At 42.2% G+C, this 27,204-nt stretch overlaps 1 protein-coding gene and 1 pseudogene across 2 annotated transcripts; one reads left to right on the plus strand and one right to left on the minus strand.

Annotated features, from left to right (window-relative positions):
* The first annotated feature begins 6,753 nt into the window (after positions 1-6,753).
* On the plus strand, positions 6,754-13,560 carry LOC135523028 (G protein-activated inward rectifier potassium channel 4-like; annotated as a pseudogene).
* A 358-nt stretch (positions 13,561-13,918) lies between these two features.
* Positions 13,919-26,765, minus strand: LOC135522019 (zinc finger and BTB domain-containing protein 16-like). Of its 2 annotated transcripts, none has more exons than XM_064947888.1 (5): positions 26,680-26,765; positions 20,847-22,057; positions 19,324-19,424; positions 16,370-16,537; positions 13,919-15,949 (listed from the first exon to the last, which is right to left on the minus strand). In XM_064947888.1, the coding sequence occupies exons 2-5, from the start codon at positions 21,956-21,958 to the stop codon at positions 15,720-15,722; spliced, it is 1,611 nt and encodes a 536-aa protein (XP_064803960.1). In that variant the 5' UTR covers positions 21,959-22,057; positions 26,680-26,765; the 3' UTR covers positions 13,919-15,719. The 2 variants fall into 2 exon arrangements, with proteins under 2 accessions (XP_064803960.1, XP_064803961.1); XM_064947889.1 differs by having other exon boundaries at positions 15,788-15,949; positions 16,380-16,537.
* Positions 26,766-27,204: the final 439 nt, after the last annotated feature.

Raw genomic sequence — 27,204 nt, forward strand, 5'->3', positions numbered from 1 at the left:
AGTTGCAGCTGTCAGTGAAAAGCGTCTAAAACATGTGTGAACATAATGTGTCTTGAGTATAATGTAAAATGTTGCATCAAGAAGAAGGGGAGGTGGGTGTGGCGAAAATATGGTCCTGGTGGTCTCTCTCCAGGATGCATGCATATGTAGGAAAGTGCCTATTTGGCAGTGTTACTTCTGATTGTCTTAACTCAATAGGTACACCACTCTTATTCCTAAAAAAACAGGTAGCTAAATACGCTATAATAACAATATGAAATCATCTGCCGTTCATGAGAACAGTGAACATCTATTTATTGTATATTTGCATTCTAAAATTAGAAATTGGGATCTATTTCCTATTATTTCATTTCCGTGATCATTGCAGAATAAATTCCTCACCTTTTCTGACTGGTGGTTTCATACTCCTGAAATAGCCTATAAACCTACAACAAGTAAGGAAAGGCTTCTTTTCTTCCCATCTCTCATTTCAATGTATCCACTTCACAGTAGTAAATAGATAAGCTTGTTCAAGTATTTTGCTCTATGCGATCCATTCCCTTTTCTCGAGTAGACAATATTTAATTTATAAACAATACATTTATCATATTATGATATGTATTATTTATTCTGCAATTGTTATGATAACCATTGTACAATAAATTCCTCACCTTTAAAACTCCTTAAGGCTAGGGGGCAATATATAAGGAAGTTCGGATGACTGACGTGCCCAAAGTAAACTTCCTGTTACTCAGGCCCAGAAGCTAAGATATTCATATAATTGGTAGCATTGGATAGAAAACATTCTGAAGTTTCTAAAACTGTTATAAATAATAAACTATGAAACTGTTATAAATAATATCTGAGTATAACAGAACTGATATGGCAGGTCACAGCCAATTTGAATGCTTGTTTATGGGATATTCAAAGGAATACCTCCCAGATTGCAGTTCCTATGGCTTCCACTAGATGTCAACAATCTTTAGAAAGGGTTTCAGGCTTGTTTTTTGAAAAATGAGTTAGTAATTGTATTTTTCCAAGGTGGCTCTCATTTTGGACTGTCGTCTTTTGGCGAATGTGGAGGAGGGTGCGCAATTCGTTATTTATCTCCGGTATTGAACATACTACATTCCGTCTTAAATTGTATAATTTATATACATATTTGGGTAGCTGAGGATTGATTAGAAATGTTGTTTGACTTGTTTGGACAAAGTTTATTGGTAACTTTTGGGATTCCTTTGTATGCATGTTGAATGGGTGGATTACTGAATCAAACGCACCAAATAAACATACTTTTTTTGGGATATTAAGAAGGACTTTATTGAGCAAAATGACCATTTGTTGTGTAGTTTGGACCCTTGGGATTGCAAACAGAGGAAGTTCTTCAAAGGTAAGTAATTTATTTTATCGCTATTTCTGACTTTTGTGATGTTTTTAATGCTGATGTATGCAGGGCGCTGTCCTCAGATAATCGCATGGTATGCTTTCGCCATAAAGCCTTTTTGAAATCTGACCAACGGCTGGATTAACAAGACGTTAAGCTTTTAAATGATGTATGACATTTTCATGAATGTATTTCATGAATGTAGTTTCATGAATGTTTAATATTATGATTTGTTTGTATTTTGAATTTCGAGCTCTGCAATTTCACCGGATGTTGTCATGGTGGGACGCTAGCGGGACACCTAGCCCAGAGAGGAATGGCCATGATGAGTTAATATTCCCGAAGTAGCCATACAAAAAATTACCATGCACATCTCATTTAATTGGGCCTATCAGATGGGCTATTATAATTTCAAGTTTTTGCTCTATGCATCGGAAGGGGAGCGCGGTTTATAACATACAGGTGAAGAGTAGATATTTGGCATTGAAGTGTTTTAGCTACCACTGCAAGTAGTCCCAATGTAGTTTAAAAAATAATCAGGCTAGACAATGTTTCACAATTCGCGGGCAGTGCTGCACATTTATGTTCAGGAAAATTAAATGCACAACATTATTGAATTCAAACGATCTGTTTACAGATCCACAACTATTTGCAATTGTTTTTGTATTTCAGAAACGGTTAGATACCTCAAAAGGAAACATTCTGTCAACAGCTACAAAGACATTGATCAAGTTCGCCATTGCTATTTCCTTTAGATACTCTTGACTTAATTCCAATACTTCCAAAGTATACAGCAAATAAGGGCATTATTGTCACCATAAAAGGTGAATGATGGGTATTTTTGAGGCGGAGTTGTAATGCTAGTTCACGCACGCATAGCTTCAGGACGGGTCTGATTTATAACGGGAAACATGGCGTGCGCTAAGTTAAATCACAATAGTTTTATACTTGTCCAGTCTTTAAAAAAATGGCGCATAAATATATTTAGTGTGTCATGTACACAATGGCTATAAACGAGGCACCTGAGCTGTCTGTGGTTCTGAAATGGGTGCTGGTCAACCATACCTATGACCATGCCCCTGACTCTGCCAACAAGGTTTTGTTTGCTTGAGTCACAAAACAGTTATGGAAGTGTACTGTATCTCCTTTCTCTGGTCATCGGCTGCTATCTGAACAGGTCTATCGAACAATCTTCTTGGGCCACTATAACTAACTATTTTGACAATTGGATTGGTCCCCTCTACCACACGGAACCCCATTTAATCTAGCGACGGAAACGCACGGGGTGGCTAAAAACAGACCTCCATCTTCTGCTAACTTGCTACCCATGGCTCGGCTAGCTGTATGAATCGCCGTGACCCCAACCAACCTCACTACTCACTGGACCCTTAAGATCACTTGGCTAAGCATGCCTCTCCTTAATGTCAATATGCCTTGTCCATTGCTGTTCTGGTTAGTGTTTATTGGCTTATTTCACTGTAGAGCCTCTAGCCCTGCTCATTATACCTTATCCAACCTTTCAGTTCCACCACCCACATGTGATGACATCACCTGGTTGCATTTATGTTTCTTGAGACAATATCTCTTTCATCACTCAATGCCTAGGTTTACCTTCACTGTATTCACATCCTACCATACCTTTGTCTGTACACTATACCTTGAATCTATTCTATCGCCGCCAGAAACCTGCTCATTTTACTCTCTGTTCCGGGAAGTCCTAGACGTCCAATTCTCATAGCTTTTAGCCGTACCCTTATCCTACTCCTCCTCTTCCTCTGGCGATGTAGAGGTGAATCCAGGCCCTGCAGTGCCTAGCTCCACTCCTATTCCCAAGGCACTCTCTTTTGATGACTTCTGTAACCATAAAAGCCTTGGTTTCATGCATGTTATAACCTCTCCTCCCTAAGTTTGTTTTTTTCATTAGAAGATGTCCACCTGAATCTTGGCTTAAACTCAGAAATCTCCATCCCTAACTACAACATTTTCAGACAAGATAGAACGGCCAAAGGGGGCGGTGTTGCAATCTACTGCAGAGATAGCATGCAGAGTTCTGTCCTACTATCCAGGTCTGTACCCAAACAATTTGAACTTCTACTTTTAAAAATCCACCTCTCTAAAAAAAAGTCTCTCACTGTTACCGCCTGCTATAGACCACCCTCTTCCCCCAGCTGTGCTTTGGATACCATATGTGAACTGATTGCCCCAATCTATCTTCAGAGCTCTGCTGCTAGGTGACCTAAACTGTGACACCCCGGCCATCCTACAATCTAAGCTTGATGCCCTCAATCTCCAACAAATTATCAATGAACCTACCAGGTACAACCCCAAAGCCATAAACACGGTCACCCTCATAGATATCATCCTAACCAACTTGCCCTCTAAATTCACCTCTGCTGTTTTCAACCAAGATCTCAGCGATCACTGCCTCATTGCCTGCATCCGTAATGGGTCAGCGGTCAAACGGCCTCCACTCATCACTATCAAATGCTCCCTGAGACACTTTAGCGAGCAGGCCTTTCTAATTGACCTGGCCCGGGTATCCTGGAAGAATATTGACCTCATCCCGTCAGTAGAGGATGCCTGGTTATTCTTTAAAAATGCCTTCCTCACCATCTTAAATAAGCATGCCCCATTCAAGAAATTTAGAACCAGGAACAGATACAGCCCTTAGTTTTCTCCAGACCTGACTGCCCTTAATTAACCAACTCAAAAACATCCTGTGGCGTTCTGCATTAGCATCAAAGAGCCCCTGTGAAATGCAACTTTTCAGGGAAGTTAGGAATCAATATACACAGGCAGTTAGAAAAGCCAAGGCTAGCTTTTTCAAGCAGAAATTTGCTTCCTGCAACACAAACTCAAAAAGGTTCTGGGACATTGTAAAGTCCATGGAGAATAAGAGCACCTCCTCCCAGCTGTCCACTGCACTGAGGATAGGAAACTCTGTCACCACCGATAAATCCACTATAATTGAGAGTTTCAATAAACATTTTTCTATGGCTGGCCATGCTTTCCACCTGGCTACCCCTACCCTGGTCAACAGCACTGCACTCCCCACAGCAACTCGCCCAAGCCTTCCCCATTTCTCCTTCTCCCAAATCCAGTCAGCTGATGTTCTGAAAGAGCTGCTAAATCTGGACCCCCACAAATCAGCTGGGCTTGATAATCTGGACCCTTTCTTTCTAAAATTATCTGCCGAAATTGTTGCAACCCCTATTACTGGCCTGTTCAACCTCTCTTTCACGTCGTCTGAGATTCTCAAAAATTGGAAAGCAGCTGCGGTCATCCCCCTCATAAAAGGGGGGGGGGACACTCTTGGCCCAAACTGCTACAGACCTATATCCATCCTACACTGCCTTTCCAAGGTCTTTGAAAGCCAAGTCAACAAACAGTTCACCGACCATTTCGAAACCCACCGCACCTTCTCCGATATGCAATCTGGTTTCAGAGCTGGTCATGGGTGCACCTCAGCCACGCTCAAGAACGCTCCTAAATGCTCCTAAACGATATCTTAACCGCCATCGATAAGAAACATTACTGTGCAGCCTTATTCATTGACCTGGCCAAGGCTTTCGACTCTATGAATCACCACATCCTCATCGGCAGACTCAACAGCCTTGGTTTCTCAAATGATTGCCTCGTCTGGTTCACCAACTACTTCTCCCACAGAGTTCAGTGTTCAGTGTGTCAAATCTGAAGGCCTGTTGTCCGGGCCTGTTGTCCGGGCCTCTGGCAGTCTATGGGGTGCCACAGGGTTCAATTCTTGGGCCAACTCTTCTCTGTATACATCAATGATGTCTCTCTTGCTGCTTATTGCTGGTGAGTCTCTGATCCACCTCTATGCAGACGACACCACTCTGTATACTTCTGGCCCTTCTTTGGAGACTGTGTTAACAACCCTCCAGACGAGCTTCAGACGAACTCTCCTTCTGTGGCCTCCAACTGCTCTTAAATACAAGTAAAACTAAATGTATACTCTTCAACCGATCGCTGCCTGCACCTGCCCGCCCGTCCAGCATCACTACTCTGGATGGTTCTGACTTAGAATATGTGGACAACTATAAATAACTAGGTGTCTGATTAGACTGTAACCTCTCCTTCCAGACTCACATAAAACATCTCCAATCCAAAGTTAAATCTAGAATTGGCTTCCTATTTTGCAACAAAACATCCTTCACCCATGCTGCCAAACATACCCTCGTAAAACTGACCATCTTACCGATCCTCGGTGATGTCATTTACAAAATAGCCTCCAACACCCTACTCAACTAATTGGATGCAGTCTATCACAGTGCCATCCGTTTTGTCACCAAAGCCCCATATACTACCCACCACTGCGACCTGTATGCTCTCGTTGGCTGGCCCTCGCTTCATACTCGTCGCCAAACCCACTGGCTCCAGGTCATCTACAAGACCCTGCTTGGTAAAGTCCCCCCTTATCTCTGCTCGCTGTTCACCATAGCAGCACCCACCCGTAGCATGCGTTCCAGTAGGTATATCTCACTTGTCACCCCCAAACCCAATTCTTCCTTTGGCTGCCTCTCCTTCCAGTTCTCTGCTGCCATTGACTGGAACGAACTACAAAAATCTCAAACTGGAAACACTTATTTCCCTCACTAGCTTTAAGCACCAGCTGTCAGAGTAGCTCACAGGTCACTGCACCTGTACATAGCCCATCTATAAATAGCCCAAACAACTACCTCTTCCCCTACTGTATTTATTTATTTTGCTCCTTTGCACCCCAGTATTTCTACTTTTCACACTCATCTACTGTCAAATCTACCATTCCAGTGTTTTAATTGCTATATTGTATTTACTTCGCCACCATGGCCTATTTATTGCCTTTACCTCCCTCACCTCATTTGCTCACATTGTATATATACTCATTTTTCTACTGTGTTATTGACTGTATGTTTGTTTTATTCCATGTGTAACTCTGTTATATGTGTCAAACTGGTTTGCTTTATCCTGGCCAGGTCGCTGTTGTAAATAAGAACTTGTTCTCAACTTGCCTACCTGGTTAAATAAAGGTGAAAAAAATGGGTGAACCAGTCATCTGTAAGCAGCTTTTAATGAGCTCAGACTGCCTGGGTAAATGACCACCCACTGGGCATACTGGTTGAATCAATGTTGTTTCAATGAAATTAAGTTGAACCAACATTGAATAGACGTTGAATTGATGGCAGTGCCCAGTGAGCTATAACCAGCTGCTCTGGAGATGTAAAGGATTCCTGGGATCTCATCACCTGCTGGTTATTTCAAGACCAAGTACTCATCTGTTTCTGTGTTCTGTTTGTTGACATGCTCTTATGTTTCTTTAGGTCTTGAATGACTTGGAGACACTCCCCTGCCATGAACATTGTTCCCATATCTGACGCCTCACCAGCTATAGTATGTTGACAAGGGCCAAAGGGGCCCCTAGTGCTGAGGCCTGGGGTTCCACAGGATCCACAGGGACCATACAGGAGGGTCCACAGGGCCGGCAGACATCCATCACCAATCAGCCCAAAGCTACCATGACGGTCCAGACCAGAGCTCCAGAGGAGACCGTTCATCAGACTCACCTCATCAACGTGAAGGAATCAAATGTTTACATGGGTGTTTATTGAATAATGTTCTTATAACTAGATTTTTAAAAATCGTTTCTTATGTTTTTTCTCAATGGACAGCACTGGAAAACTAATATCAATGGTTAGATTTGTTTGCTCAAAAAGGAAAACAGAAGAGATAACAGGGATTTTAAAAAACAAACATTTTCTATACTGACTATATTGCAGTTTTCCAGATGAAAAAGGCATCTCTTGAGAAGGTGTGGAAAGTTTTAAAATGTAAGATCAGCAGAGCAGCATGAGGCACAAAAAGGGAAACTTAATGTGAGCAAGAAAAAAAGGGCTAGGTCTAAGGAATGTGGTTTATTCATTTAAACCAGAGGTTCTTCTAGCTTTTCCCAGAAGCTAGAGTTCCTCTCAGGACAAACTTTGCTCTCTCGCTCTCTGTGTGTGTAAAGGGATTCAAATTGACATGGGATATGTATGTTTATATTGCCAAAGCAAGTGAAATAGATAATAAACAAAAGTTCAATAAACAATCAAAAATGAACAGTAAACATTACACTCACAAGTTTCAAAGGAATATACACATTTGAAATGTCTTATGGCTATGTACAGTGTTAGAACGATGTGCAAAATAGTTAAAGTAGAAAAGGGAAAATAAATAAACAATTTATTTACAGTGGTGTTTGTTCTTGTTCTCCCCTTTCTTGTGGCAACAGGTCACAAATATTGCTGCTGTGATGGCATACAGTGGTGTTTCACCCAATAGATATGGGAGTTTATCAAAATCGGATTTGTTTTTGAATTCTTTGTTGGTCTGTGTACAGGGGTCCTGTGTGGCTCAGTCGGTAGAGCATGGCGCTTGCAACGCCAAGAGTCGTGGTTTCGTTTCCCACTGGGGCCACCCATATGCAAAAGTAGTGGCCCCAGCCGACTTGTAAGTCGCTTTGGACAAAAGCGTCTGCTAAATGGGATATATATATTTTTTTTTATATATATTTTATATATTTATATATATATACTCTGAGGGACATATGTCTCTCTAAAGTTGTCATACATTAGGCAGGTGTCATGCATAGGTGTAATAGGTGGCAGGGAAGTCAGGCGCAGGAGAGTCAAATGGAGTGTAAAATGGAGTCTTTTAATAAAGTTCACGGAATATGCTCCATAACACTAAATGTACATAAAATGAAAAAAGGATCAATGATGGCTAGAAGACCGGTGACGTCGAACGCCAAGCACCGCCCGAACAAGGAGAGGCAACGACTTCGGCAGAAGTCGTGACAGCAGGAGGTTAGGAAGTGTAGCTCAGTTTCCACCTCATTTTGTGGGCAGTTTTCTCTTGAGAGCCAAGTCTCTCAATAACAAAGCCATGCTCACTGAGTCTGTACATAGTCAACGCTTTCCTTTAGTTTGGGTCAGGTATTCTGCCACTGTGTACTCTCTGTTTAGGACCAAATAGCATTCTAGTTTGATCAGTTCCTTTCTTAATTTTTATCAATGTATCAATATTCTTATCAATGTATCATGTTTGTTTCTCATTATTTGATTGGGTCTAATTGTGCTGCTGTCCTGGGGCTCTGTGAGGTCTGTTTGTGTTTGTGAATAGAGCCCCAGGACCAGCTTGCTTAGGGGACTTTTCTCTAGGTTAACCTCTCTGTAGGTGATGGCTTTGGTATGGAAGGTTTGGGAATCGCTTCCTTTTAGGTGGTTGTATAATTGAACACTTCCTTTTTGGATTTTGATCATTAGCAGGTATCAGCCTAATTCTGCTCTGCATGCATTATTTGGTGATTTACATTGTACACAGATAATGTTTTTGCAGAATTCTGTTTGCAGTGTCAATTTGGTCAAACATTTGGTATTGTTTATTTTTTATTATCAATCAAATTCAATACAATGTATTTATAAATCCCTTCTTACATCAGCTGATGTCACAAAGTGCTGTACAGAAACCCAGCCTAAAAACCCAAACAGCAAGCAATGCAGGTGTAGAAGAACTGTGGCTAGGAAAAACTCCCTTGAATGGCCAGAACCTAGGAAGAAACCTAGAGAAGAACCAGGCTATGAGGAGTGGCCGGTCCTCTTTTGGCTGTGCCGGGTGGAGATTATAACAGAACATGGCCAAATGTTCAAATGTTCATAAATGACCAGCAGGGTCAAATAATGATAATCACAGTGGTTGTCGAGGGTGCAACAGGTCAGCACCTCAGGAGTAAGTGTCAGTTGACTTTTCATAGCCAATTATTCAGAGTATCTTTACTGCTCCTGCTGTCTCTAGAGAGTTGAAAACAGCACGTCCGGTGAACAGGTCAGGGTTCCATTGCCGCAGGCAGAACAGTTGAAACTGGAGCAGCAGCACAGCCAGGTGGACTGGGGACAGCAAGGAGTCATCAGGTCAGGTAGTCCTGAGGCATGGTCCTAGGGCTCAGTTCCTCAGAGAGAGAGAGAATTAGAGAGAGCATACTTAAATTCACACAGGACACTGGATAAGACAGAAGAAATACTCCAGATATAACAGACTGATCCTAGCCCCCCGACACAAACTATTGCTGCATAAATACTGGAGGCTGAGACAGAAGGGGTCTGAAGACACTGTGGCCCCGTCCGACGATACCCCCGGACATGGCCAAACAGGCAGGATATATCCCCACCCACTTTGCCAAAGCACAGCCCCCACACCACTAGAGGGATATCTTCAACCACCAACCGACTACCCTGAGACAAGGCCGAGTATAGCCCACAAAGATCTCTGCCACTGCACAACCCAAGGGGGGGGCGCCAACCCGGACAGGAAGATCCTGTCAGTGACCCAACCCACTCAAGTGACGCACCCCTCCTGAGTCACTGGCTTACTGGTGCTCTTCCAGTAAGCCAGTGACTCAGCCCCTGTAATAGGGTTAGAGGCAGAGAATCTCAGTGGAGAGAGGGGAACCGGCCAGGCAGAGACAGCAAGGACAATTCGTTGCTCCAGTGCCTTTCCATTCACCTTCACACTCCTGGGCCAGACTACACTCGATCATAGGACCTACTGAAGAGATGAGTCTACAATAAAGACTTAAAAGTTGAGACCGAGTCTGCGTCTCTCACATGGGTAGGCAGACCATTCCATAAAAATTGAGCTCTATAGGAGAAAGCCCTGACTCCAGCTGTTTGCTTACAAATTCTAGGAACAGTTAGGAGGCCTGCGTCTTGTGACCGTAGCGTACGTGTAGGTATGTACGGCAGGACCAAATCAGAAAGATAGATAGGAGCAAGCCCATGTAATGCTTTGTAGGTTAGCAGTAAAACCTTAATCAGCCCTTGCCTTAACAGGAAGCCAGTGTAGGGAGTCTAGCACTGGAGTAATATGATCAAATTGTTTGGTTCTAGTCAAGATTCTAGCAGCCGTGTTTAGCACTAACTGAAGTTTATTTTGTGCTTTATCCGGGTAGCCTGAAAGTAGAGCATTGCAGTAGTCTAACCTAGAAGTGACAAAAGCATGGTTAAATTTTCTGCATCGTTTTTGGACAGAAAGTTTCTAATTTGTGCAATGTTACATAGATGAAAAAAAAACTGTCCTTGAAACGATCTTGATATGTTCGTCAAAAGAGTGATCAGGGTCCAGAGTAACGCCGAGGTCCTTCAGTTTTATTTGAGACGGCTGTACAACCATCAAGATTAATTGTCAGATTCAACAGAAGATCTTTTTGTTTCTTGGGACCGAGAACAAGCATCTCTGTTTTGTCCGAGTTTAAAAGTAGAACATTTGCAGCCATCCACTTCCTTATGTCTGAAACACAGGCTTCCAGCGAGGGCAATTTTGGGGCTTCACCATGTTTCATCGAAATGTACAGCTGTGTGTCATCCGCATAGCAGTAAAAGTTAACATTATGTTTCCGAATGGCATCACAAAGAGGTAAAATATATGGTGAAAACAATAATGGTCCTAAAACAGAGCCTTGAGGAACACCAAAATTTACAGTTGATTTGTCAGAGGACAAACCATCCACCGAGACAAACTGATATCTTTCCGACAGATAAGATCAAAACCAGGCCAGAACTTGTCCGTGGTTGTCTGCTTGAAATGTTTAGATTTTCAAGAGCTCTCTCTTTCTCTCTATCTCCCTTCCAGACTCCCCACGCAGCATCAACCCCCTCCCCTTTCCCGACATCATGCCCAGTGGCTCCTCTCAGCCTGAGCTCCCTCATGTGTTGACACAAGCACCACAGACATCCCCCACAGCCCATACCAGGGGGGGCAAGGCTACTTTTGGGGCCAGTGGATCTCCATCCAGGTAGGCAGATCTAGCCCTGTTCTGCTCCTTGGTCAATGGTGTTTCCCGACACGCCCCCAGTGTGCCCATCATGGCCAAGCCAACCGCTTACGGGGTCTCACCCCTGTCCCCACTGCAACCCTCAAGCAGCCCCTGCCTCACCTGTGAGAAGGACAGCATGGCCAAGGAAAGGAAGTGATGGGTCAACCTGTGTCACATTGCCGAGAGGGGCCATTTATTGTCTGACATCTTCACTTCCTTTGTGGACTTGCATTTCTGCTGGTTAATTTTTATTTTCATGATGTGCTACACCACCACCTGGTTCTGGTTTGCTGGTCTCTACATCCTGAATGTGTTTTTTTGTGGGGACCTGGAGCCTCCTTCTAATAGCAGCCAGGACCAGACCCTGGGGCAGCAGCCCTGCTACATGGGAGTAGATGACTTCATCTCAGCCCGGCTCTTCTCTGTGGAGACACAGCGCACCATCATCCAGGCCGTCACAGGCCGTCATCCTGGCCTGCCGCGAAGGCGTGTTGCTGGTCATGATGCAGTGCATCGTGGGCTCCATGATCAACACTCTCATGGTGGGCTGCATGTTCGTCAAGATCTCCCTTCCAAGAAGAGGGCAGATACACTGCTCTTCAGCTGCACTTGCGTCATCGCCAACCGTGACGACCAGCTGTGTCTGATGTTCCGACTGAGGGACCTGAGTGAGAGCCACATTCTCCAGCCCCTTCTGGGAACTGGACCCTGAACAGCTGAGGAAGCATGAGTTTGAAATCATCGCCCTCCTGGAGGGCATCATGGAGGCCACTTGTGGGTCAAACACTCTCCATCAGTTTTCCGTTATGGAAGGAGGGAGGGAGGGAGGATGGAGTTACCCATGGACAGTGTGGTTAAGAGCCAAGTGTTCATGTGTTCATGACTCCCACAACCAGGGCTGTAGCACTGACTCAGAGCTAGTATAACACATTGTGTAGAGTACGGACATAAATGTTTAGTCTAAAATCAGAGCCAGATTTGTATATACAGTTTAGAGTAAAACTACTTGTTGTAATTTTGTCCGAGAATCAGATGAATATTTAGAAAAGCGAAGGATGATGAGTAGCTGTTTTGTTTTATGTTGAGTGAATCCATTGGTTACTCAGGACTATAGAAGGGCTGTGCCATGTAATTAATGTTGCACAAGATCACAGTTATCTAAACCATGTTAATTACAATCATGTGTTGTAGTTTTCTAGCACACTGACAGATAGGCATTAACCTTTAAAAGTCTAAAAATATGGAATTGTTTTTGATTTTGAATTTTGGACCCCTTTCGGTGTAAAAAAAATATATATAAGGAATGTATTTGATAAAATATTGAATTTTTCCTTTACTACTATATCCCATAGAAACACATTGAATAACACATTGAATAACACATTGAATAACACATTGAATAACACAATCATAAATGGCAAAAAAGACCAGTCAAAAAATAAATCATAAGGAACAAGGTTTTGAAGTGTCTGTCCTATATCTAGGACATACGAAAGCTCAGGAAATATGCATATATTTTACTCATATTTAACCCCTTACTTTTGTTGGCACAAAACTACCTCCATACTTCCATACAATTCCCTTGACACGTGTGTTGGCCAACAAGCAAAATGTGTTCATGAGACTCTCCATAGAGTGGTCACTGGTCATATTAGTTTGTGGGCCAAACCATTCCGATGCAACAGATTTGAGAAGACCGATGTCTAATGGTCAGATAAACACCACTGTAGCTTGGCCACCTTCCATCACAGATGCCTAAGGCAACATAGGCCCGATGCGGTTGTTTGGGACGCAACCCAAACATAAAAATTAATCTCTAGTTTAAACTGACAGATTTGGATGGAGATTTTGTTTTCAATTATGTTACTTTGACTCTAAAGGACCAGTGGTGACAAAGAGAACGGTTATTATGAACAACCATAAGTAACAGATGCAGGTTTGGCTCATAGTGACCTCTTGTGGCAGAATATGGTAATTCGAAAAATGTCATTCAAATGATGTTTAACTTTATTAAGTGCCATGGCTGGCTATGCAGCAGAAAGTATTCAGTAGCTTATTTGCAAAAAATTCCAGATGCAGTGTCTGGACCGACTGTATTCCTCTCCTCTCCCAGGTATGATGTGCCAAGAGAATATCTCCTACATAGATACAGAGACGTTTGTTTATCTACTTCACTTGCTTTGGCAATGTTAACATATGTTTCCCATGCCAATAAAGCCCTTAAATTGAATTGATAGAGTAGGGGGCTTGATGTGAGCCATGCATGACCCTGGAGAAGGGCTCCTTCCGGGTGGACCTGTGTCGGTTCCACTCCACCCCACTGCAGCGCCCGCGAGACCCAGCAGATTAAAGTCCTGTTGGAGGGTTTCGCTCTACTCACCCTCCAAGGCCGGGAGAGGGAGAGGGATATATATCAGGTGCTCTCAGGCTTCCACATGGACTGATTATAATCAACTAAGCTATTTTAATTTAAGATAATAAGCAACTGTAATTTTAAATATAGAACATTCATTTATTTGTTCATTCCTATTTATTTAAAGTGCTGCCTTAGCGAATGCTGCTTTTCAGATATCTTTTCAGATAGTTCAGATAAATTATGAGGATTGCTTAGACCAGATGAATAAGATGTTAGATATGGTTGTTTTATGTAAAAAAAGTACAGTAAGTAAAATGGTAGAACACTGACTGACACAACCTGTCAAAATAAATATGTATTTAAAACATTTATTCTCTGAAGAGATACTAATTGCAAATACACTCTGCATGCCAGCTGCTGTGTAATTTATGCCAAAATGCATTCACATTCAAGTTCAGAGCAAACCAGTGGTCTCATATCATAAAGATTTGACTTGACAGGCTATTGTTTCTTTGTGGTTGGGTGTGACTGTGTGAGGATCTACATTCAGTACCAAAACAGGCCATCTGCTAAACTAGTACATTGATTATAACAATACTATCATTAAAATAGCAACAGGCTAAAGCACATATACAACACCTATAAAAAAGTCTACACCCCCTTGGATTTCTTCACATTTTATGGTGCTACAAAGTGGGATTAAAAATGTATTTAATTGTATTTTTTAGGTCAACGGCTTCCACAAAATATTCTAATATCAAAGTGAAAGATTTTTGTATTTTTTTTATTAATAAAAAATTCAACACTAATATACCTTGATTAGATAATTATAAGGCTTTGCATTTAGGCCAAAAAGTGTATTCCTTTGACATGTTTTTGTTGTTGCAGTATTACTTTAGTGCCTTTATACATGTTTTGGATTATTTGTATTCTGTATATTTATATTCTTCTTTTCACTCTGTCTTTTAAGTCATTATTGTGGAGTCATTACAATGTTGTTGATCCATCCTCAGTTTTCTTCCATCACAGCCATTGAACTCTGTAGTTGTTTTAAAATCCCCAATGGCCTCATAATAACATCCCTAAGCAGTTTCCTTAATGTCCTGCAGCTCAGATCAGAAGGATGACTGCATCTTTGATGTGTCTGGGTGGCTTAATACATCATCCACAGCATAATTATTAACTTGACCTTAAGCTTAAAGATATATTCAATGTCTGATTTGTTATTGCTACCCATCTGCCAATCACTGCTCTTCTTTATGAGGCTTTCAAAAAGCTCCCTGCTCTTTGTAGTTGAATCTGAGTTTGAAATTCAATACTTGGCTGAGGGACCTTACATATGTTCTATGTATGGAGAACAGAGGAAGGGGTAGTCATTAAAAAATCATGTCAATCCCTGTTATTTCACACAGAGGGAGTCCATATAACTTATGTGACACATTTTTACACCCTTACAAAGGGTGTGAGTACTTCTGCAGCTACTATATTTTAGTCATTTAATTGTTATTAATTTGTAAAAACGTGTAGAATGTTCTTTTCACTTTGACATTATGGACTATTTTGTGTAGCTGAATGATCAAATAATTTTTTTTTATTTCTATCCCACTTTGAAACGCAAAAGAACTTGGGAAAAAGATCCAGGAGGTGCAGGCACTGTAAATATGAATCAAACAACATCTACATGTACTAAACACACATGGCTAAATGAAAATCAAGAATTTGTGCACAAAACGATTGCCCCAAGTCTTCTTGAGAGAGATAACGGCCAAACATTGATGGACACATTCATATGAAACAAGGACACATTTTTTGCTGCCTCTAAATAGTCTTGATGTTTCCTTTCCTTGTCTCTTGTAAGTGACTGACTTCAGCTGCAGCCACGATAGAATGGTAATAATACTGTGCTTGATAATGATAATGCTGCTGGTGCTAGACATGTTTTACATTCTTTTCTGAGACCCAGTGTCCCTCTAGTGGTGGAAATATGCATTGACGTACTCCATGCACTTTTGGAGTACATGGATAAATGCTACGGTAACTGGTGTCTTGTTACCATGTATGTATATTACATTCTATGAGTTAGTTTCCCTGAGATGTAGTTGTTTGGTAGTAAAATTATTCTCTATTGACATTACATTTGCCTTCAAGCTCGCTCAGGTATGGCATGTGTACAGGTAGGTGCTGCTGATGTTCCAGTCTGGGGGAAAGTCCTGCAGCGGGTGGTTCTTCAGGTGCTTCTGCATGGCAGCCAGGCTGCTACAGAACTCCAGGCAGACAGTACACTGGTAGGGTGTGGCCCCGCCGTGGGTCCGCAGGTGCTTGATCATGGCTGAGTAGTCCCTTGACCGCTGGCCACACAGACGGCACTCAAACGGCTTCTCTCCTGGGGTTGACATTGAGAGTGAGCAGGCAAGCACATACACAATGACTGACACATTGAAACACACACCTACACCCACACCCCCATTCTTACACACACACACACACACACACACACACACACGCACACGCACACGCACACGCACACGCGCACGCACACGCACGCACGCATTCTTACACGCACGCACACACACACACACGCACGCACGCACACACACACACACACACACACACACACACACACACACACACACACACACACACACACACATCTTACACACACACACACACACAATCTTACACACACACACACACACACACACACACACACACACACACACACACACACACACACACACACACACACACACACACACACACACACACACACACACACACACACACACACAGGGGGATATAATACCTGTGTGTACCCGGTGGTGTGTATCCAGTTGGTGTTTGAGGCTGAACCTCTTGGAGCAGCGATGACACTGGTAGGGCTTCTCTCCTCCCTGATCTCGCCGGTGGGACGTCAGTGAGCTCTCCACCCTGAAACCATGATCACAGTACCCCAAAGAAGTCTCACCTGAGCCTGGGGAGGAGAGAGCAACAAGATGGGGTGGGGGTGGAATTGTAATCATTCCATGTCATGTAAATTCCTTCTTTCATTTAGTATCTTGTGATGAGTAACTTATAATTAGTTATAGTTAACTTTACATGAATATACATTATGTGTATACAGACAGAACCGTCCACTGAACATCAGTATTAATAAACCTAGCTTTGCTCCATTTCTATACTATAATGCTTTTCGGCACCTGACGTTCCCCCTGTGCTCCCCATTGCAGCCTGTATAATTGAGCATATGGGTTAATTGTTTTCTCAAACGTCTATATTTATCAGCACAATCATTGGTGACCATTACCCGGTTAAACAATAGTGTCAGGCCAGAGTGATGACCTACTAATAGCACGAAAGGGTGATGTGAGCTCAGCCACATTGCATGCAGATGGATTCTCTGTAGGACAGTGGTCACACTCATGACTGTAAAGGCTCACTGTTGTCATAGCAGCAACCTTCTTCACTCAATATGTTTTGTTGTCTTCATTTGTGAAGATAAATTCAAAGATTATTTTTTTATTTTTTTATTACAGTGTGTATTGTATGAAATGGTATTATACAACCGTTATGTAGCCTAATTGTGTTTGTCACACACTTAGATAATGATACCTAAGACCTCCTTTTACCAGAGATAGTTCTATAAATATACCACATCCCTTCACAAGGTTCAAATTGACAAGAAGAACCTTGGTTTCCTCTCATCGTGTGCCTTTGTACTTCTCTATAATCTGACCGAGGTGTGATTCTGAAGTAGAGCAGTCAGCTCTCTAGCCCTTTGGTGGCAGTTAGTGATACACAGTTACTATGGGGAACACATGCAGGATGCTGAATAGGGGTGGGGGTCTGGGGAGGGGGGCTGGAGAGGGAGATTGAGATGATGAGAGAGAGAGAGAGAGAGAGAGAGAGAGAGAGAGAGAGAGAGTAAAAGACAGAGAGAGTAAAAGAAAGAGAGAGAGAGAGAGAGTGTAAAAGAAAGAGAGAGAGAGAGAGAGAGTAAAAGAAAGAGAGAGAGAGAGAGAGGGTGTAAAAGAAAGAGAGAGAGAGAGAGAGTGTAAAAGAAAGAGAGAGAGAGAGAGAGAGTAAAAGAAAGAGAGAGAGAGAGAGAGAGAGAGTAAAAGAAAGAGAGAGAGAGAGAGGGAGTAAAAGAAAGAGAGAGAGAGGGAGTAAAAGAAAGAGAGAGAGAGTGTAAAAGAAAGAGAGAGAGAGAGAGAGTAAACGAAAGAGAGAGAGAGAGAGAGTAAAAGAAAGAGAGAGAGAGAGGGAGTAAAAGAAAGAGAGAGAGAGAGGGAGTAAAAGAAAGAGAGAGAGAGGGAGTAAAAGAAAGAGAGAGAGAGAGAGAGTAAAAGAAAGAAAGAGAGAGAGAGAGTAAAAGAAAGAGAGAGAGAGAGAGAGAGAGAGGGAGTAAAAGAAAGAGAGAGAGAGTGTAAAAGAAAGAGAGAGAGAGAGAGTAAAAGAAAGAGAGAGAGAGAGAGAGAGTGTAAAAGAAAGAGAGAGAGAGTAAAAGAAAGAGTGAGAGAGAGAGAGAGAATAAAAGAAAGAGAGAGAGAGAGAGAGAGAGTAAAAGAAAGAAAGAGAGAGAGAGAGAGAGAGTAAAAGAAAGAAAGAGAGAGAGAGAGAGTAAAAGAAAGAGAGAGAGAGAGAGTAAAAGAAAGAGAGAGAGAGAGAGTAAAAGAGAGAGAGAGAATAAAAGAGAGAGAGAGAGAGAGACCACAATAAAGTGTTCACTCCTCTCTCACTACAATTCAGCCTGTTCTCAATTAGCTTCCTGTCCAAACCTTCCTTGGTCTCTCGCTTAGAACACACAAACCTCTGATGTCTAAGCTTGTAAGTCCCCACTTATGGGGACTAAAATGATCAATCCTGATAAAAGTGACCAGTTGAAGTCAGTGAAACACTCATTATTCAACTAAATGTGTTACTCTTGGCTGTCCATTCAATTTGGTGGAGACAATCAGTGGAGATAATCTTGAGTCACATGAATACAGTCTCTCAGTCATACTGTAACGAGCGAGTGACAGTGCTAACCCCATCACACAAACACAGACTGTAAAGATGTGAGGCTGATTTGACCACCCTACATAGAGTGAAAAAAATATGTAAGCTTTTTTGCCTTTGGCACTGTATCAAAACCACCAGCACATTGCAGAACGTACTGTTTGTTCTACCAGCTTACCGCACTGCTGCACCGCCAGCACAAAGCCACAACTCACTCACTCACTCACTCACTCACTCACTCACTCACTCACTCACTCACTCACTCACTCACTCACTCACTCACTCACTCACTCACTCACTCACTCACTCACTCTGTCTGTCTGTCTCTGTTTCTGTATCTCTCTCTCTCACACGCTCTTGCTCTCATGCTCACTCTCTTACTATCTCTCTCCCCTACTCTCACTCGCACTCTTTCACTCTCTTTCTCTCTTGTTCTCCCTAAGACACGCTTCTCTCTCTCTCTTTCTCTCCCCTTTATCTCCCCCACTCTCTCTTTTGCACTCTCTTACTCTCTTTCTCTCTCCTTCTCCCTCAGGCACTCTTCTCTCTCTCTCATGTTTCCTATATGCTCTGTCCCTATGACGACAGGGGTTAAGAAATGTCACTGCCATGTATCCATTAGAATATTAAGAATAGAGTCACCTCTTAGTTCTGAACAGCTCTCAATACAATATTCACATTTTGAGATGATGCTTTTTGCAATGTACCCCAGTTAGAGGTCTGGTGAAAAAGCACTGAGTGAATGTTGTGACATTACAATACCTGAGGGGTTGGTGGTTGAGGCCTGCAGCCATGAGCTGCCCAGGGGAACCTTGTTGCAGTGCTGACAGTCCTGGGTTCTTCCTGGATGCCCCTGGGAGTATCTGGCCCCATAGAAGACAGGTTCAAAATCAAACTTTATTTCAAGGACAAGAGTCAATGTAACTGTTGTATGGCAAACACGCGAGCATGGTGGTCACCAAACCACTATTAGATAACCCAGTTGATGTGTTGCAATGAGTGTCATGCCAAAGCAGATTGATTTGCACACCACCTTTAGACATCCTGTCCTTCTCCCCGGCCTCTCCAACCGCAGGCTATATGTACCTGTCTATTGATGTCAAATATAAGTACCCAACTGTCGTAGGTTGGGGTTCTGAGGAAGAGGCCAGGCGTTACAATGCTACTGTATGTTTAGTGTCACATAGAAAAGGGACTTTCCACAGCATCTGACGCACTTTGTTAGCTAGACTGAAAAACCATCGGTGAATGATTTTTCAGAGATTAAAGGAAGAGACGTAATGCTCTTTATGTGGCCCTAAAATCCCCACAATAAACAAAAGTGACAGATATGCTACAAAGTCTGCTAGATAGTTTTCTACGCCACCTAAATGAAATGGCCAGAGATATCAAATAAACCTCAGAGATCAGCAACCTGGAGGGAGGAGGAAGTCAGAGATATGTTGACGACCGATAGTTTTCTCACTGAAACAGGATCACATAAACACAGTTTTAAGACTTGTGTGTGCGTGTGCGTGTGCGTGCGTGTGCGTGTGCGTGTGCATGTGTGTGTGTGTGTGTGTGTGTGCGTGCAATGTGTCTTATGGGGACCTTATACCAAAGTGTAACATGTATTTCTTTATATATTCTTTTGACATTTTATTGGAATGTTTGTGTTGAATTTCTTGTCCTCAGGGCTCAATGGACTCTCCTGATTAAATAAAACAAATAAAATAGGCAGACATTGTTTAATTAAGAACAGGACTGAAACCATTTGTAACCGATCTATAGTGGATCTGAATGTCTTTCATGGTTGATATTTGCAAGGGAGGAGAGAAACTAAGGGGGCTCCCCCTTTAGATAATATGCAGAAAACTGCTTTATAGAGCCTTTCAATTACACCATACTGTACATCATGTCTCTGCATTAGAAAAGAGGAAGTAGCTTGACTGTAAAACCATAAACCAGATGGTGTGTAATGCCACCATCAAGGGACAGACCACATAACATGACTTCAGCAGCTGTTCTGTGGTTTGGACACAGCTAATATGACTGACCATCTACATCCATAATATACATCATGTGAATATGACAGACAGGAGAGGGTTAACTGGAGACAGAACAGGAGACTTTCACTCAGATCCACCCAAAACACAAAGAGTCAGATAGCTGTGTCGATATGTGTTACTTAATGTAAGCAATCTAGGGATATTCTGAACTATATTGTAGAAATGAGAACAGGGAAAGAAGGAGAAGAATGAAGACCAAAACGTCTGTAGTATAAAACCCCTCCACAGCAGTTTTACCTTTGCCCTTCCTCTGGTGCTCCACCTATCAACACTTTATCCATCGGGTCTCTTTTTCCCAGCAAACCTTGCGTCAGGATGTCCCCCAGCTCCTGAGAACCAGAGAGCAGGGGGTGGTGGTATGGATGCAGGATACCAGGATAGCCCAGGACGGCGCTGTGGACCTGGGGCGGGATGGAGGACATTAGCAGGGGGTACATGTGGGGAGAGGAGAGGTGGAAAGGGTATGTCACCAGGTGCTGTGAGGGTTGAAGGGAAGAAGAACTGGCTGCTAGGATGTCGTTATAGTTCAAGGCCATCCTCCTCAGGGTGTTGACTTGGTGCCACATGACCCTCGACGCTGGGGGAGGAGGGGGAGGGGGTTGGATGGTGGCAGCAGTGGTGGCGATGACACTGTCTCTGGATGGAGGCGGTGTGGTGGTCACTAGTGTGGGTGTGAGTGGCTTTGGCCTTTTTCTCTGTGGTGGTGATGAACCAGAGGTGTTATCCCTAGTGTCAGGAAGAGTGGGGTCCTCAGTGAACGGGCTGCTCTGGGGCTCCAGATCAATGGAGGGAATTGTCTGGGGATCCCCCTCTCCTGGAATGGGACTTCCTTTCAGGGATTCTTTCTCATCTCTCTCCTCTGTTATCTGAAGTTCTCTCGTTTCTGTCATTTCTCTAATTTCTTCTGTTCCTCTCACTCTTATTTCTCTCAACTCTCTTCTCTCTCTCGTCAGGCACCCCCGATTTCTCTTCAGCTGGCTGCGACACTGCTCCTCCAGGGAATGCATCTCCAGGAGCTTGGCGGCCCTCAGAAGCTGGGGCAGATCATCCACAGGGACCTCCAGGGTCTCGGTGTAGGCAAAGTCCAGGACCTGCTGGAATGTTTGTGGAGAGAGGAGCTCCAGACTACAGTGGTAAGGTTGGTCGAGGCGATCAGGCTGGTCTGAGTATGCAGCCTGCAGGGTGAGCTGATGCTCCAGGGTTTTGCTAGCGCATGCCAGCACCAGCCGATGGGCCCTGAACACCTGGCTCTCCACTGAGATGACAGCATCACACAGCGTCCCCGAGCGACGCAGGACATCTGCCTGGCGCAGGAAGAGGGAGTACTGGGTGTTGTGAACTCGGACCATCTTGGAGGTTTGGAGGAGGAAGGGAGGAGTGATGGGAAGAGGAGATGGGCAGGTGAATAGTAGATGGTTTAGAAACTGTTTGAGACAACGCCATTCAACCTATAGGAAAAAGGAGACAGTGAAATTATCAAAATGTGGTCATTTTTTGTTATGTTTCTGAGAAATAAAAATTGTCAGATAGCAAGTTGGAAAATTAATTTGTATAAATAGGTAAATTGCAGAGATTGAGTTTGTGATAAATAGATTATATCCCACGCCTCTGGTTCTTAGTGTTTTTCCATCAAGCTATCAGGGGTGAGAGAAGAGGGGGTTGGAAACTCAGAGGGCAGATCATATCACCTGCTGACGTAGGTTAGGTTGATAACGTGCTGTTGGTTACTAGGGTCTTGGAAATTCGTAGCCCGAAAGGGACAGACACAATGCAAGAACGACTTAAAAAGTTCAACATTACAGGAGCAATTGATATGTCGATCATGTTACATATCAATAAATATTGAGTGGCATTTCACAGTCTGCAGCATGAAGTGAAATTAATCTCAAGAACATGTTGTATTAAATTATTTCCATTCATGATATTATCTTTAAGTCCATTTCCCCTGAAGTCCTTGTGTAGCAATCTGTGGCTTAAAAGGTCTATTTCAATTCTGTGGTTGATGAAGTACAGCATATTTCACAGATGTTTTTAGCACGTCTTATATCTGACCTCTGTAGTAAAAATAAGTGGTGGAGGCTGTATGTCTGGTTGACGTGTGGAAATGTTATGTTTCATGTCAGCTTTGAAATGAATCTCTCAGGTATACGCTCAGAAGCCACAAACCTCCTCAGAATATGACACTATGACTAATGCCAGTACACACAGGCTTCACAGACAAGCTTGTTTGATCAACAACAACCTATAGTGTACTGTAATTTGGTTTAGATAGGCATCTACAGTTGTAACAGTGTGCAGTATGTGGTATAAATCAAGTTGTGCTATTGGACCATGCAGTAGTGAGTCTTGATATGACAGGATTGTGTCGAAAAGAAACGGGGTCACGTCAATTTACAGTGGATTAACCGCAGTTCTGTGCTATATTGTGCACAATCCTACTAAACAGCAGTGGTGGATAAAGTACTCAATTGTCATATTTGAGTAAAAGTAAAGATACCTTAATAGAAAATGACTCAAGTAAAAGTGAAAGCCATCCAGTAAAATTCTAATTGAGTAAAAGTCTAAAAGTATCTGGTTTTAAATGTACTTAACTACAATGGTGGAAAAGTACTACATTTTTATACTTGAGTGAGAGTAAAAAGTAAAAGTAAATGCTGTGCATAAAATTCCTTTTATTAAGCAAACCAGGTGGCAAGAATTTCTTGGTTTTCTTATTTGCGGACAGCCAGGGGCACACTCCAACACACAGACATCATTTACAAACGCAGTAGTTGTGTTTAGTCAGCCAGATCAGAGGCTGTAGGGATGACAACGTGTTATATTAATAGATGCGTGAATTGGACCATATAGCTGTCCTGCCTGAGCATTTGAAATATAACGAGTACTTTTCGATGTCAGGGAAAATGTATGGGAGTAAAACGTACATATTTTCTTAAGGAATGTAGTGGAGTAAAAGTAAACGTAGTCAAAAATATAAATAGTGAAGAACAGATACAAAAAAAAACGACTTACTTACTCTACTGCAAAACAGGTTAAAATTAACTTGATTTTTGAACTCATTAAAACCCCCTTCATTAAAATATCCAAGTGGTCAGTTATGTGTGTGATGTGTGGTTGTGTATCCTCTGTTCTGCCCCTCCAGCTGACCTGTCTCTGAGAGAACTGTCCCATGAAGCACTTTGGCACAGTAACTGCTCAGTACAGTGACTCCATTTCTATCCGCCGATGGCGACAGTCAATAAGATCGAAAGTAGACATACCGGTACTGAAATGACAGCACTTTAATATCATCGTTACTGTAATTGATGCTTAATCTCTTTCCAACACACACATAGTCAAACAAAGTATCAGTTCCACTCTCAAAAGTATGAACTCAGTATTTTAAGTAATACATTCCTTTATTTGCTTACATATTACTAAACACCCTAAATGTGGTTTGTTTGCTGAATGGGTCGATGCCTGCTCTCTCGTACTTTTGTTTGTGTATCTCTTGAACGTTTCCTGCAGCTACACTGCTAGTACCCCTAATCTGTAGCTTTAGGAAATAATCATGACCTCTGTATTATTATATCATATTATAAACTGGGTAGTTCGAGCCCTGAATGCTGATTGCCTGAAAGCCGTGGTATATGAGACTGTATACCACGGGTATGACAAAACATTTATTTTGACTGTTCTAATTACGTTTGTAACCAGTTTAAAATAGCAATAAGGCAGCCCAGGGGGTTATGGTGTATGGCCAATATACCACAGCTCCGTGTTGCGTCATGCCTAAGAACAGCCCTTAGCTGTGGTATATTGGCCATTATACCATGGCTCCGCGTTGCGTCATGCCAAGAACAGCCCTTAGCTGTGGTATATATGACAAAACATTTATTTTGACTGTTCTCATTACGTTCGTAAACAGTTCATAATAGCAATAAGGCACCTCATGGGTGTATGGTGTTTGGCCAATATACCACGGCTCCACGTTGCGTCATGTCCGCGTTGCGTCCCCCCCCCCCCATATTATGCACCACATAATGGATTCACATTGTCCACAACTGTGGAATACATTTCCCTGCCAAGACACACACACTAAGGCCAATCATTCAAAGCTCAATAACGTTGGTGGTGGGGACAAAACAGATCATAGACATCATCATATTCTGATTGAAATGTTTTTGCTAAACTTTCTCTACACAACATGAGGGATCCCGCAATCAAATTTTTGAATTTCTTATTGTTGAGAAGCAACTGCTTTAAGTTAATTAAATTAAATTAAATTGACCAACCTTCTTGAAAATTACAATGACGTTCATGCGTAAGTGAAACTACAGATTAGCAGTTATCGTACAATGTATTCCATCATCACTTCATCCCTATTTTTATTGGTACAGTAATACTTTATAGGGTGCAAATTTATAGAACACTGACATTAATTTGATTATTTACTGTATATTAGTGCATGAAAAAAAATTGGGTCATGACAGAAATGATTGTCACCCTTTATAAAGATGAGCAGAAATTACTGTATAAAATAGATAATACAAATACTATATTGTATGCTGAAAAAAAGGGGACATTATATATTCTTTGTGGAATTTTATGTGTGCTTGGAGTTATTGTCTTGCTGGAAAATTAAACTCTGTCAGAGGCAACCTGGATTTTGTCTAAAATGTCCTGGTACTGAGTAAATTCCATGATGCCATTGACCTTAACAAGGGCCCCAGGACCAGTGGAAGCAAAATAGCCCCATAACATTAAAGATCCATCTCCATATTTTACTGTAGGTATGCGGTTCTTTTTGTTCATCACATCCTTCTTGCGTGGCCAGAGATGTCTACTTACATGTCATCTAGCCATAGCACAATAACTCCAAGCACACATAAAAGCACACATAAAATTCCACAAAGAAATGGTTAATTGACCAAAAAAATTAACATTTTGCAATGGCCATCTCAGTCTCCGGACTTGAACGCCATTGAAAACCAGTGGTTTGAATTGAAGAGAGCCCTCACTCCATAAGCACAGACGAAGGATATCAATGATCTGGAAAGATTCCGTATGGTGGAGTTGTCTAAGATCCCTCCCAATGTGTTCTCCAATCTCATAAAACATTTGAGAAAAACACTCAGAGCATTGTTCTCACAAAGGGAGGGTACCGGAGTATTGAAAACAGGGGTGCCAATCATTATGACCCCTATCTTTTTTAGAAAGAAAATATTAGTTGTTAAACAAAATATCTTTCTCTGAGCAATTGTATTAGTAAAAATAATACCATGTTCTAATCTTTTCAGCATAGCTTGTATTATTTATTTTATTCAGTCTTTTTTGCTAATCTTTATCAGGGTGACAATAATTTGAGTCATCTCTGTATGTTCCTTTACTGATACTGACATGTGCTATAGAAGTAAAATGCATTATTATTACTGACATTTGCAGGTAGAAATGTTACATGCAGAACCTTTAACAACAGCTTGATCCACCATCAATGCAACCATGCATACAAACTAATCGATCCACAAAGTTGAATGAGTAGACTTTCCCTGGTTATACGCATACAGGACAGTATCATAAATCAGGTTCTGATGGCGATATGATTACTGAATATCACACATACAGTAGCGGGCTACAGACAGACATTAGGCCCTCAGTATGCAGGCCTCAATATTACCACAAGCAAATCTACATGTCCTCAATAGCCCATAAAGCTAAGGGGAAAACCTAGTGTGCACTGACACAACTTCAACATCCTCTGACAACACATGAAAAACCAGAGGGCCTCTCCTCTACTCACATGTAAAGGCTGGAGTCGCATGCGAGGAACGTTTTGAAGCTAAAAACCACAGAGACACCAGCTAAATGACAGGATCAACAGAGAGGAGATAGTGAAGAGAAAGAGTTAGATAGAAAGAGTGAGTGAGTGAGTGAGTGAGTGAGTGAGTGAGTGTGAGTGAGTGAACGAAAGAAAGAAAGATAGATAGAAAGATAGAGAACATGTGTAAAATTGAGCAGAATGTCTTGGGAGACCATGCAGAGACGGGAAGTGTAGCAAAGCAGAGGTGTTCAGTGTGATGCAGAGACTCACCAGTTCACGAGTGACTCAACCCACCCACTGTGGAGAGTGTCCACCCTACACGCATCGTGACCTGGCTGTTGAATGACAGGGTTGGCTGGGTGTCTGTTTAGGTAAGGGAAAGGGTGGTTACCTCTTCTCTCTTCTCAGTCCCTCCTCTTAAAACCTCATCTGGCCCTGATTGGTCTGTCATGGGAGCATCCATGAGATATGATTGGTTTGTACAGTATACAGAGTTCAACTGGCAAGTTATTGATCTTGGTTGATTATCTCATTTCAAAATAATGTGTTAGGCTGCGACTGACAGTTTGAAATGTAGCAACACACAGGTTATACCAGAGTAATCTCTTTAATCATATTTATGATCTTATCCTTAAAGGCACAAACATTTATTATTTTTGTCCCATTCACATCACAGTTGCAGGTCACTGAAATGTTCTAATATATATTTTTCATGTTTAAAAAAGACAAACTGTTTTAGTGTGGGGAAAACAACCAGGTTCTATTTTGTACAGTCCTCAGAGATAACCATTTGCT

This window comes from Oncorhynchus masou, chromosome 30 (assembly GCF_036934945.1).
Source record: "Oncorhynchus masou masou isolate Uvic2021 chromosome 30, UVic_Omas_1.1, whole genome shotgun sequence".
Taxonomy (NCBI): domain Eukaryota; kingdom Metazoa; phylum Chordata; class Actinopteri; order Salmoniformes; family Salmonidae; genus Oncorhynchus; species Oncorhynchus masou.

What these genes read in the sequence shown, in the direction of transcription:
- LOC135522019 (XM_064947888.1), bottom strand. Translation starts at nt 21,958, where the DNA reads ATGGTCCGAGTTCACAACACCCAGTACTCCCTCTTCCTGCGCCAGGCA. An exon ending in CTCAACCACCAACCCCTCAG is followed by an intron (nt 16,538 to 19,323) that starts GTATTGTAATGT and finishes TCTCCTCCCCAG; the next exon opens with GCTCAGGTGAGACTTCTTTG. An exon ending in ACACCACCGGGTACACACAG is followed by an intron (nt 15,950 to 16,369) that starts GTATTATATCCC and finishes TGTCAACCCCAG; the next exon opens with GAGAGAAGCCGTTTGAGTGC.